Raw genomic sequence first — 13,111 nt, 5'->3', positions numbered from 1 at the left:
TAATAATTTATAATTGGTAATGGGAAAGAAAAATTGGTTAAGGAAAAGATGATCATATTACATAAAAGCCCCTGTCATTCAGAATTCAAGCAATCGGCAAAAAAAATGGCGGAAAATTATTAGTTTAAAAAAAAAACCAGATGGTTAACACTGGTACGCTTGCTGTTCGCCAATCCATGCAACACGCAATCTCAGGCAACCATAAAATTCACTTATCTGGTATCTACCAACCCCCATCGGTGTGGTTTGCTTTGGAGTTTTCAAACAAATGCTTTCGAATTGTGAATGATCAAAGTCCTTCATTAAAGAAGACAGAAGTGCTAGAGAGATGCCAGAACTTGTGTTCCCTTCATGAGACCCCAGTATCTGCAGACTTTCTTGTTTACCTCCATGAGGCCAGAAGAAGCTCAGGAACTGCATAAAAATATATAAATGTGAGGATGCTTGTGGAATTTTCCTTATCAACTGGTATCAGTTGGTATCAACTGGATATTCAGAGTTGAAGTTATCAGATTTGATTCATTGAATTTGAGCATAGTTATTTCTCACTGTGTAAGGCAGATTGGCACTGGGGATGAGTTGTTAGGAAGACTAATCTAATCAAATTCGTGAATTGATAAACCAAATCTTAGAAAGAAGATGGAGAATTATGCTCCTCTCCCCAAGATAAATCAAGAGTAAAGAGGCCTGATGTTGGTCCAGACTGAACTGGATTCAGCTGATGCCTGCAGCCTCTTCCTGACTGGCTGTGGTAGGGAACGTGAGCTGAATTCTCACCTGGGAAGCCTCGGCAACAACAAAAGTATTCCCAAATACTCTGAAAGATCAATGCTGGCAAAACTCTCGGGTAATGGGCCTGCATGTTTTCAAAAGTGGGAGAATTTTAAATGGATTTTTATTGTCATTTTGATTGCAGATAATTAGTAAATGATTTTTTAATTAAAAAATTACACACACACACATATATATTTACACTCCTGATTTTTCAGGTTGATATATAGAGGCATTTTTCTATTGTGTTTTACCATTTGAAATTTGGTTACGCAAATGTAATGAGCCCAGTGCTTCTGGCATTTCGTAAAAAGCAGTGTACTGTTCATTGGAATCCATACGTTTCACAGACGACTGTCCAAATTCTCCTTACGAGTACTTTACAGTAGATGATATCATTTATAAGTATAACCGTAAATGCTAAGCACTGTGTCTGCAGTCCTATTATGCGATTCGCACTTGCAGATTATTATGCTGTTTGTACATTGCACACGCCTCTTGTGAAATTCAAGTTATATCTACAAATAACATAAATTATGGTCAACAATCAAGAGATAACAAATTATATAAATCAAAGTCAGAAATTCCGGATATTTGTTTCAATGAGGTGTAAAGGTTGAAACCTTTAGCCACTCCATCTAGCTATGTATGAAGGTGAGATCCTTCTGGGTAGACCTGGGGGCCACCTTAAAAAATAAAAGCAAAAGTTGAGTTTCCACAAGACCCAGATTTGATCTTTCTGGGAGATATTATTGAAGAACAGTTTACATTATTCAATCTCCAAATCCAATTTGTGAAGATCGCTTTGTCGGTCGCCAGGAAGTGTACAGCGGTGGCATAGAAGTCCAACTCTCAACATAATATTTAACAACGGAGTATGGAAATGCAGAGTTGAGTTCCCGTGGAGAAGATTACTTAAAACTTGAGAAAGAAGTACCTGAGGCACATCAGTGCACAGATATGATCTATACCCCCCCCACCCTTAAGAAATATGTTAATATAGAAACTACCCTGACAGATAAATAGAGACTGAATTCACGTTGTGTTACGTACAGACGATGTGTGTTTTAATTAGTTTTTAGTTTTAATTTTTTTCCCTTTGCCTTTTATGGTTTATTTATTATCTGGGGAAGGGGTGAAAAAAAACTTCATAAATAAATAAATAAATAAATAAACATTACATATCTACATATATACTCATATATATACACACACACACACACACACACACACACACATTATATATATATATATATATAAAATATATCTCTCTCTCTCGCCCTCCCTCCTGCGACCCTCCCTCTGTCCCCCCTCCCTCCCTCCATCCCCCTCCTTCTCTCTATAGAGAGATACACCCACACACCTACACACACACACCCACACACTTATATGGATATTGTGTGAAAAGTAAAAGTCTTGTATTATTTGTATATATTTGCTTGTCTTTTAAAATAAAATATTTAAAAAAAACAATCAAGAGATAACAAATGACTGTCACTTGAGATCTGTAGATATTAGCTGATGCCATTTGGGAAGGGTGTAATAGTGCCAAGAAGTTGATTCCGAGACAATAGGACTAAACATAATCTAAAGAGGAGCTGGCCATTGTGGATTGCTTCCAAAATTCTGATCATTAAAAGTCAATTCACTAAATTCAGGAGATGGTCATGTCAAGGCATTGCATTCGATGCAACACTTTTGAGGTGGCATCTGGGAATGACTTCCGAAGCACAAGTTTTTGTACACTGGATATTGATTTCAATTTGATCTTGGGGGGGAAAAAAAATGTTCTGATGGGTACTTCACAATTATTCCATAACTCAGAGTAGGAGAGCAGTGAGGTTAATCACTTTGCAATTTAAAGATCAACTGCTCTCCTATTCTCAGTATTGGTACAGAAACACTTTGGTGTTCTAATTCTGTACAATTCATGCTGCTCTTAAAACGCCTTTAAGGCATGGTTCAATCTACAACATGATTTGGTTTGCTTCAGATTTACTGGCAAATTTCTCTTGCCAGTAGATTTACACTCTTCTAGCTGGTTAATATTTCAGTCATTCCCAAGCAGAGTAAATTCCCAGTCTGTATTCTGTGTCCTCAATCACAGGCTTTTTCATCTTTGCTAGTCACCATTTTTTTTCTGTTACAGATTCTTTGTCAATCTAGTCTCTTTCAAGAAATGTGTGAATGAATGTAGTCATATCCTGGTCTGTTCTATTATCACTGTGTTCTCCTGTTTAATCCACTTCAGCAAGTAGCTCTCCCCCTCCTGCTTCTGTTACTGATACTTTTTCTTTCTTTGTCTGTTGCCTCCCAAACCTACTGATTTTTCACTCTTTGTCATTACTTTGTCAAGGTAAAAGAATTCCAGAACTTTCTATTTCCTTACACATAGCTTTTTGGGCCTTTGATTTCAGTGATTTCTCCAGGCACTAACCTCAGGCCCACTCTGGTACTACTCAGGTTTGCAGAGGATTGAACAAAATTGAAAGGTAAGCAGCCTCCCCTTGAAATTCAAGCCTACCAGAATAATGGCATGCTTAGGACTATTATCTGCATCCTTACTAGTTATCTGACACCTTTCTTATTACTGGGCTGCTGGAAGTGTGCAGAGTACTCCCATATGTGGTATCAGCAAAATTTTGTACAGTTGTATCATCACCTCCCTGCTCCTACGTGGTTTTCTTGCTCTCATGCTCAATGGCCTAACCAATGAAAGCAATCATGGCATTTGCTGGCTTCACCACCCTGTTTTTTTTTTCTTTGAACCACCCTGTTTTCTTATGGATTTTACACACAAGTAACCTAAATTTCCCATAATAAATTAGCACACTTCCCTCCGGATTTGTCATTCACACAGGCAGGGCTTTTACATTGAGTTGCGTTGATAACAGAGGCTGGATGTTTGAGGTGGGGTTAGGTTGAATGAAAGTTACCTCCAAATATTACTGAGTCTTTAAAAATATTTTGCAAATATTTTCTGTTTTCTAAGGGTGACTCTTTTCTACCCCCCCCCCCAGCCCCCCCAGTCCTTCTCCCCTGTCGTCCTTGCCACCGTGGGCACCCTCTCTTACCTTTGGTGGAAGGGTGATGCTTGGCTCCGAGCACCTGGTGGCAGAGAAGCAGGTGGAAGCTGACTCGATCAATGGCAGAGCGGTTCCAGCTATGTGGAGGATTATGGGTAACCAAGACAGTCATTGCTCCCGCATTGAGCTGTTGCCACAGCCGGTACGGCACTGCAGCGAACTCTGGGCTCGGCAGCATTACACCCCTGCTGCTGTGTCGGAGGTTGGATGTGGGGAGGGACAAACGGCTGAGAGTGGGGGGGGGCTGGTGGGAGTAGGTGTGGGGCCTGGGAGCGAGGTGGTTGGGCGTATTGTTGTGGACAACCTGCAGTTAAGTTTGGACTGCAGGCTGGCTGCAAAAATGTCTAGGGCTCCTGCAGGAAAAATGCTGGGATAGAAATGAGCTTCTTTCCATCCCGACCTTTTTACACAGCTTGTGTTGCAGGAAATTTGCAAATTTCCCACTTCTCAATGGCAGCGTCAAGTCAAATCTGCGTCATCGTTTTCTTGGAACTGTGTACCTGTATCTCCAAATCTTTGTTCTACAGCACTCCCCAGAGCTCCACCATTCACTGTGCAAAGCCTGGCCTGATTTAACACACCAAAAGTGCAACACCTCACAATTGTCTGAGTTAAATTCCATCTGCTAACCCACTTTTCCAGTTCATGTAGATTTGTCTTGATGAAAGATAACAACCCAATATGTTGGCCATTCTTTTTCTCCCTCTGATGCTGCTTGACCTCCAGCAGATTGTAATTTGTTCCAGATTCCAATATCTGAGTCCCTTTTGCATCTTTGTTCCCTTGAACATGATATGACACTTGTTGTTTTCACAGTGTAGGCGAGCGGTGACCCTGCTTTGTCCCGGTGATATTCTGAGGAATTCGGGATCTCTCAGACCTTTCACACTGTGGTCCAAATTCCTGGAAATTTGTCCTCAGCAATTTGGGGGGTGGGGGGAAGGGTGAGAGGTGGGCTCCCCCAACTGATGACGCATTATGCGCTCACAGGAGTAAGAGTAATTTCACCCCCATCCGTCCGTCTATCAGTTGGTCACCCGCTTGCTTCTTAGCTCCACCACCCTCCCCCCCCACTTGCCACCGGCCTGCGCCCCCACACCCCTCCTCCATGTTTCGGCGCGTAGCGACAGTGGCACAATGCTGGATGAATGGCCGACTTTGTTTCCATAATTCAATGGTTCTCAACCTTTTTCTTTCCACTCACATACCACTTTAAGTATTCCCTATGCTATAAGTGCTCTGTGATTAGTCAGGGTTTGCTTAAGGTGGGATGTGTGTGGAAAGAAAGTTTGAAAACCACTGTTTTAATGGTACCTAATTGACTCATTATGTGCATGGTTTCATAACTCCAAAGGAAATGGGCCAGTAACAATTTTTCTCAAGCAAAATATTTCAGTCACAATTGGGTCTAAAGCAGTGATTTTCAACCTTCCCATTCACATACCACCTTAAGTGATCCCTTCCTAATCACAGAGCACTGATAGCATGGGATCACTTAGTGTTATCAGAGTGGAATAATCCCTCGCGTACCTGGAACTGCTCTGGGAAATCAAGCCACATGAGGGATGATCGTTAATGAGGACGACCATTCATCTCGCATTGTGCTGCCGTCGCAACATGTTGAAGCAGCCTGCTGTTTCAGGAAATTTTAATTGACTATTGGATGCAGCACGCAAGCGCTGATGTCACGAGGCTTCCCCTGCTTGGCCATTTGCCTTTTCACGCCACAGGGTGAGGGTGGTCTGGGAAAATTTGCCAGGGCCGCAGCCCCACCTGCAAGGAAACCTGCCTGTTTAAAATTCGTGGGCCAACCTTTTCACCCTTCAGATTCACGGAAGTGTTCCTGGTTCCTTCTTTTACATTTTACACTGCGGTGTGAAAAGGCCTACTGATAAAATGATGTACTTGGAACCCAACTTGGGGCTGAAGGAAAGTGATATGTGATGTGATGCTCTCTCAGTGGGAGCAAGCAGTGGTGCTTGTTTGTTCTGTGTCCTCAGACCCTTGAGTTGAGCACATTTGATTGACAAAGCTTATTTCACTCATCTGTGACCCTGTACTGGAAGACTTGTGCAGCTAACCAAAGAGCAGCTAAATCTCTTAAATTAAAATGTCTCTCTTTAAAAGAGAAGGTAAAGGGCTATTGAACTTTGGAAAGCCAGTTATTTTGCTGCTTTAGAGAATGGCCCAGCAAGTTATAGGGTCTCACCACAGCTGGAGGATCAGAATCTACAGATGGCACGGTGTCTGTTGTAGAGGTTAGGTCAGTGCTATCACAGCTCTGGGCAACCCTGGTTCATATCCACTGCTGTCTGTAAGGAGTTTGTACAATCTCCCTTTCCCCCAGATACTCTAGTTTCCTCCTATCCTTCAAAATGTACGGGGTTGGTTGGTTAATTGGGTGGCATGGATTTCATGAGCTGGGCCCCCTACTGTGCAGCATGTTAAATTTTAAAAATCAGGCAGTCAGAAGCTGCCTCCACCATTCCCGCTCAATCCCTGATGTGGTGGCCACTAGCATGAAAATTCTACATCAACCAGCCAACTCCCGGATTTCCAGGGTGACACCCCAAACTAAATTTGATGTTTTGTTTCCTTTAATGAATACTTAAAATAGGAAAAAGTCAACTCAGAGGAAGTTGCGCAGGGTGGAAATCGAAGAGGCAGGAGAGGGAGTACAGACGGGCGAAGAAAAGGGAAGGTCGAGGCATTGGAGAAGATGATGCCAGTGGGAAGGGAAGGTGTGAGAGAAGCAACATCGGCAAATTGTAGAAAGGAAGACACTGAATCAATCCCAGGGTATCTGACTTTTTAATCCCTGCTCTATCGAAAGGTATTAGTAATCTCAATCATTCACTTTCATAATCACATTTTATAGTCGCCATGGAACGACCAAATCCAAACACAAAAGTTAGACTCTTTTACAAATGTGTGAGTGCACTGGCATTAACGTTATCATTATTTTTGTTCCTTTCTGTTTTGAAATTTTCATCTACTGACATTTTTCCATTTATGTGAAATGACTGGCACTTTTAACCATTTAGTCATTTTTTATGATGTGGTAGAACTAACTGCAACTAAGTTCCATTGTGGGATTTTCATTTCCCTTCCTGTGCCAGCATCAACTTTCTAGCATCTGTTTTTGAATCACATGTTTGTGCTATAAATCTGGAACACGCAGAGAGCCCTCGCTCCATCACAGACTAAGGATAATTATGCTATCGGACTGAGCAAAATGTTTTTCTTTCCAAAATACATTAATAACACACAAAATGCTAAAAATAGATGTAGACTGGAGAATGGAATGCTTTGTTGCCTTTTGATGGGTGAATAGTTGGGAAATAATGCTATTCACAAGGATTTGAGTGTTTGTGCACAGATGCCAAAGTTTAAGTAGAAGTGTGGCAAGAAGTAGGAAGGCAAAAGGCATGTTAGTCTTTCCCATGGTGAGAATGGGAAGGGGTTTATTACAATTGGCCATCAGGGCAGCTTTGGTCCAAATGGATGTGGGTTTGTTGGGCTGCTGTGATCACCTTACCCCTTGTATTCAAAGGGGTGCAATAGCGGATGATTTATCAGCCAAGAGCTTACTCTCACAGCAAATTTGGAGCATCTGGATCCTTCTGCTGAATGTTAAAGGCTTACACTTGTCAAGACTGGCATTGTAGAGATGTGGCTTTCTGCATAAAGACCTTCAGGCATCCTCTTCTGCCTGGAACTCCACTGTTTAGTTCACTCTCAATTGTCTCATTACAGGATCTTTCCAGAAACCTGCACAGAGCTGTATCTTGTCTCTTGCTTGCCACTGTAACTGAATTCACAGGGAAATGATTGTTTGCTTTGATCTGTGAGGAACAGATGGCATCTTGGGCACTGAAATTTGCCAGCATTGCTGGCTTCCTGTGCGTTCAGGTAATATGTGGCGATAGGAATGCATTGTGAGTAAGATGTCAACCCTGGGTGAATATCATCTTTCCAGAGAATTGGTATAATTCCTTCATCCTGAAGGAGTCGATGCTCTGGATGTTTTCAGATTCTGGCACCTACTCAAACAGATTGTTGCAGGGCCCAATGGTCACCCTAATCTTCCTGGGCTCTTCACACCAGGAAACTCTCCAACCACAATAGAAAATGCTATCAATCTCCTGGTGATGTGAAACTGTTGAAGATGTCAGTTGACGGCCATGCTGGAGTTGTCTTCATGTTTGCTCCACCATCTTTATAACTGGAACAGCAGAGAATTCTGGAGCCTTCGAGCCACAAGCAAGGACAAGGCTTACCAGGAAGGTCTGGGCATTGGTAACATGAGTTGCAAGGGCATTCCTCTTCAAGAAGCAAGCTTCAGAAGGGGCTTTTAAAATATAGTTCCCTATTACAAACAAAGTAATCCTTTTTGCATTGCAATGATTAAACCAATACTACACACCTATAAAGGCCTGGCAGATTCCAAATGACACACAATTTCTCCTTGCATGCAGCTTGGTCGTTCCATTGCACTGAATGTATCACATGAATGAATGCTGCAGTTACTTCCTCATGAATGGCATCTCTCGTTTGTATTTTGGACCTTTGCATGAAACATGTTTTCAGTGAGGATCTTGATTCAGCAGTTTTAAGTGGCACATTAGCCACTGTAATGTATCACATGACATTGTGAAATTTCTTGCAGCACTGGTCCATTGTGCAGGGAGCCTCACCTCCTACCAGGATTTCCTGGTCTACTGCACTCCCCTATCATGTGCCTCATTGATCAGGTCTTTCCGGTTCCTTTGACCCGGGAATGGTCTTTCTCTCGACATCTGGCTCCTTCTCCACGGCAGTCAAAATGTGTTCTTCTGTCACGACCTTTCAAACGTCTTTAAGGCTTCATTATTTGGTGACAACAGAGCAAAGTGCTGGAGATGTGCAAAATTGGGGTGAAGCATCGTGGGCAATCACTTATTTTTGGGTGTAAGTCACCAAGTGTTATCTCAAACTAGATGGACCAATTTTACATCAATTTTTGAGGTGCTGGGGGGGGGATGGTGAGGAATAAGATTCAAGGAACCAGCTTGGTTGTTCGTGCTCAATCCAACCTTGTTTTTCTTCTGCAAAGTAGAATGCCATCCAATTACTTGGTATTTTAACCCTCTAGAACAGGGTTAAAATCATTTGATAAAGGAACTGAGAAACGGAGAAATGTGTTCATGCATAACCCTCGTGAATCTTCCGTTTTCTGCTAGGAACCTTGGCTTCATCTTCAATATATGTAATGTTTTTGGCACTTGGTGAATTAGATGTTATGGAAGTAGAGAGGGGGCATTGAGTCATTGCAAAAGATTCTCCTTGATCTTATTGAATGGCGGTAAAACTCAAGAACCATGCGGGTCGTCCCTGCCCCACTTTTTTTTATTGCATTTTTTTCCCCACAGTTTCTCACTGACTTGTATATTTCCTGCATTTTATATAGCTTTTTCATAATTTGGCCTTGCCTCTTTATCGACTTGGTTGATTACCATATCATATTGGAAGTTATGTCTTAAGTTCTGATTTTAATTTATTTTGAAGCTAATTGTTTTGTATAAATTTTAATGACTATTAAAATATCTTTGGATACCTAGGAACGGACAGCATCTGCTTAGATGGCCAGAATGCCTGTTTGGTGCTTTAGGTGGCTAGTCACTAATACTACTGATTATTTCTTCTTTCAGCTATTTGTACAAGAATGAAATCCAATCACTTGACAGGCAAGCATTTCAGGGACTTGTCTCTCTAGAACAACTGTAAGTGCATTTGCTATTCGTGTTCCATTGTTTATTGTATTTGTAGTCTCTGATGCTTGGCTTTTTCTCACTTTACTGGTAAAGTTTCTTTGGCTAGTTGTCTGGTCAGTGCTTCTGTGCTTTGCATGTCACAAATGCACAATTCAGAACTGGAAGAAAGAGGGAAATGTGTCTGGAGCTGGATTGGGGTGATTAGTTCTAAGAGCAAGTCCAGCAGTTCTGCCTGATGCATTGTTTTGAAACCCTGGCTGATCAGAAAGCATTATCATGCACTGTTTAAATGCTGAGCACTTGTCAAAAATGAGATTTTTCAGTTGGAACCATATTTTGCATTAATTAATAAACCAACTGTATATCTTTTCCAACAGCAAACTGAACATAATAATTTCAACCAATTGCTCTATAGATTTTTGCATATACTATTTCCATACAACTTTTCCTTTTTAAATATTTGTTATTGAGTTTAACATATAAAACTTGCATACAAAATTTTAAGGAAAACCCATAACAAATCATCTCATACAGATACAGGTACAAAAAAAAGAAAAATAGATGGAACTACATTCCTTGATCCACCAGTAATTGAATTAATCTATGATAACCCTGTTAAACCCATATTTGCCAAGTTAAGCCCAATAAAAATGATTTAAAAAAAAAACAAACAACTTTTACTGGATGCTCATGCATTCATTTATTGTTTAATATACTTGATCACTGAAATTTTGCTGATTCAAATAATGAAAAAATATTGACTGAGAAATTGAGCTCCTCGAGTAACTAATATATTGTACAGTTATTCTGTTTCTCTCCCCATAATTTCAAACAAAAGCTTGTGATTCATGCATGAGGTCTGTTTTCAATGAACCATTGTCTATGTTGCTTTCGAACAATTAAGATATTTGTACCTAAATTAATTTTGTTCTTCAATTTGCTTCATTAAAAATGCTCCATTTTTAAATGCACAGTTTAGCCTGAAGCTCTTAAATATTTCAAGAACAACAGCTACATTAATAGCTTTAAGTTACTGGTATTTAGTTTGAGGACTTGCTAAACACATCTGTTCTAAATGCTGTTGCCACACCTCTTCTGAGCAAGGTCTGTAACTTAGAGTCACTAAATGAAGATGTATAGATAAAAACACGAAATAATTTTGCCAGGAATGCTACATTTTTCTCAGGTGAGCTTCAATATACTTTCACTGAATTTATATTGTGGATCTTCTCTTCGGGCAAGAATGCTGAAAGTTAGCAGGATTATATTGTTGAAAGTTTCAAGGTGCTTTTTTTGTCCAAACTGACTTTCATGTTTATGACTTGAACAATAGGACTAAGTAGACAATTCCTTTTTTTGTGACAGTATGAGGACTGGATCCACAATAGATTTTATTTAAACTATCAGCTATAGATTAAAAAAGTTAATTTTATTGTTTGCAATTGAAGGAAAATTCAGAGCTAGTGAAAATGGCTGTGGCCTAGAGATAATTTTCATCTGAACACACCACGTTTTTTTGGTGTTCGTGGTCATTAAACCATCATATCCCAGTCAGATGATCCCAAAATTTCTGGCTACTACAAGAAGAGAGTTTACTGTCTGTAATTTGTATAACTAAACCATATCCATGATGTTGTTGTGCCCTTCGCATGTGGGGGGGATGGCACAAGAGCACAATCCCATTCCTGTCCTAATGAAGATCCATTTCAAAGTGCCTTCTACTTTGCATTCATGGCGAATCACCACTGCTGGATGAGCAGTTATAAGCATTTCTCTGTGTGTGTGTGTGTGTGTGTGTGTGTGTGTGTGTGTGTGTGTGTGTGTGTGTGTGTGTGTGTGTGTGGCTCTGCACCAATGAACCTGCTATGTGACCTAACTTGGAAGTAGCTGGGGATCCCTGCTCTTGAGCTTGTGTAGTTGCTCAGTGTTGTTGTTGTTGGCAAAGCAAAAGCTTCCAGAAATTTAAACAGAATGCCGAAGCCTTCAAGAAACATGAAGATAAACATGACATCAGCCTGTATGCCATGAGAACTATGGCTCTTTCAGTTACAGACTCCAACATAAGTCCTGAAAGCCTGTGCATCATCGGAATAAACTGCATTCAGGCCTTCACTGCTAGTTTTCAAGGGCTTGTCGGTCGGTCCTGGAGCTTCTGATGTCTTTAATCTGGCCACTGGTCAAATAGCAAAGGTGGCATGATCTCTGTTATGGAAATTCCTACATTTCTATCCCTACTGGAAGGATCAAGCAGTGAATGAACAAGGAGAGGTGACATGCAGGATTTCTGACGGGGAAGGATTCAAACTGCTGAACACATGTTCATTGAAGGAAAAGATCTCTGAATAATTGCTTATTGGGTGGGGGGAATTCTCCCTCGCATTTCCCAGGTTGTACTGGAGTTTTCACAGTTTGGGTAGAAAATGCTAAAAATATTTGGCAAGTCTGGCAGCATTTTTGAAAAGGGAAACAAAATTGAGCATTTCAGATTATTGTCCTTTTATCAAAATTAGTAAATGTTGGAGAGTAACATGTTTTAATATCCAACTAAAGGGGAGAGGTAATGGATGAGAAGTAAGGGGATGGGATAGGGAGAGAGTGGTGAAACCTTGCTCATCTGCGATGGATGAGATCAGAGCTGAGTCACTGGGTCACTCAGTACAAAAATAGACTTTTCAGCCAGACATGACCATCATGTAACCATCTCTATCAATCCAATTTACTAGCTCTTGGTTCAGAGAGTACTAGGCCTTCACTGTTCTCGTGCTTGTCTAAATACTTCTTAAATGTCTGCATACTTGCCTCTTCCACTTTTTCAGACAGTTTTCCTGATTGAAAGTACCATCTGGTTGGCAAAATAATTCCTCAGATCCCCTTTAAATTTCTTTCTGCTCACATTGAACCTAAGGCATCTGCTCTTGGATATGCTGGCAAGGGGGAAAGGTTTATTACTATCTACCCCCTCTATGCCTCTTGTAATTTTGTACCCTTCCAGCATGTCTCAAGACTGTAAGGAAAACTAATCCAGTCTCCCTTATTAACTGAAAGATTCCATTCCAGGCCCCCCCCTTTTTTTGCCAATGTTATCAATGCTTTGATTTCTTTTATTCTCTCTCTGCTCCTCCCCCCCCCCCCCCCCCCACCCCGCCAGCCCCTAGGCTGCATTCATTTCCTTTTGTCTACAGACTCTATCACTCTGCAGATGCTTGCTGCATGTTTCTGGTATTTTCGGTTTCTAAACATCGGAATTCCGGAATCAGTAGTTTGATGGTTTGGGATTACTGGAGTTTCAAGCTTCTGTGAATTGGTTGCTTGCTGAGCTGGGCTTTTTCAGTTTATATTAGCTAGGTGGGCACCAGCTATATTAGCTGGGTGGGACAAAAATGTCAGGACATTTGCACTGCTGCATTTGCCTTTAGGAGAGAGTGACTTTCATATTAATCGCAAATGCAAAAGAAGTGTTTATTGTTATGCTTTGTGTAAAGCAGCTGAATAATTTGTAAA

The 13,111-nt window shown here is 40.9% G+C and overlaps 1 protein-coding gene across 3 annotated transcripts in view; it reads left to right on the top strand.

Moving 5' to 3' along the window:
* Positions 1-13,111, top strand: part of LOC138736528 (peroxidasin homolog) — a 243,839-nt gene that overhangs the window by 110,809 nt on the left and 119,919 nt on the right. For 2 of the 3 annotated variants that reach the window (XR_011340350.1, XM_069886186.1), the window contains exon 4: positions 9,548-9,619. The exons of the other annotated variant lie outside the window; for it this stretch is intronic. Coding sequence is in view for 1 of the 2 variants with exons in the window: in XM_069886186.1 (XP_069742287.1) it covers positions 9,548-9,619 (72 nt within the window). In the remaining variant the exon portion in view is untranslated. The remainder of the gene's footprint in view (positions 1-9,547; positions 9,620-13,111) is intronic. 3 annotated transcript variants of the gene reach the window in all.

Source organism: Narcine bancroftii, chromosome 6, assembly GCF_036971445.1.
Source record: "Narcine bancroftii isolate sNarBan1 chromosome 6, sNarBan1.hap1, whole genome shotgun sequence".
In the NCBI taxonomy this organism is placed as follows: Eukaryota; Metazoa; Chordata; class Chondrichthyes; order Torpediniformes; family Narcinidae; genus Narcine; species Narcine bancroftii.
The sequence above is the reverse complement of the archived record's forward strand: the minus strand, read 5'-3'. Positions and strand labels throughout refer to the sequence as shown.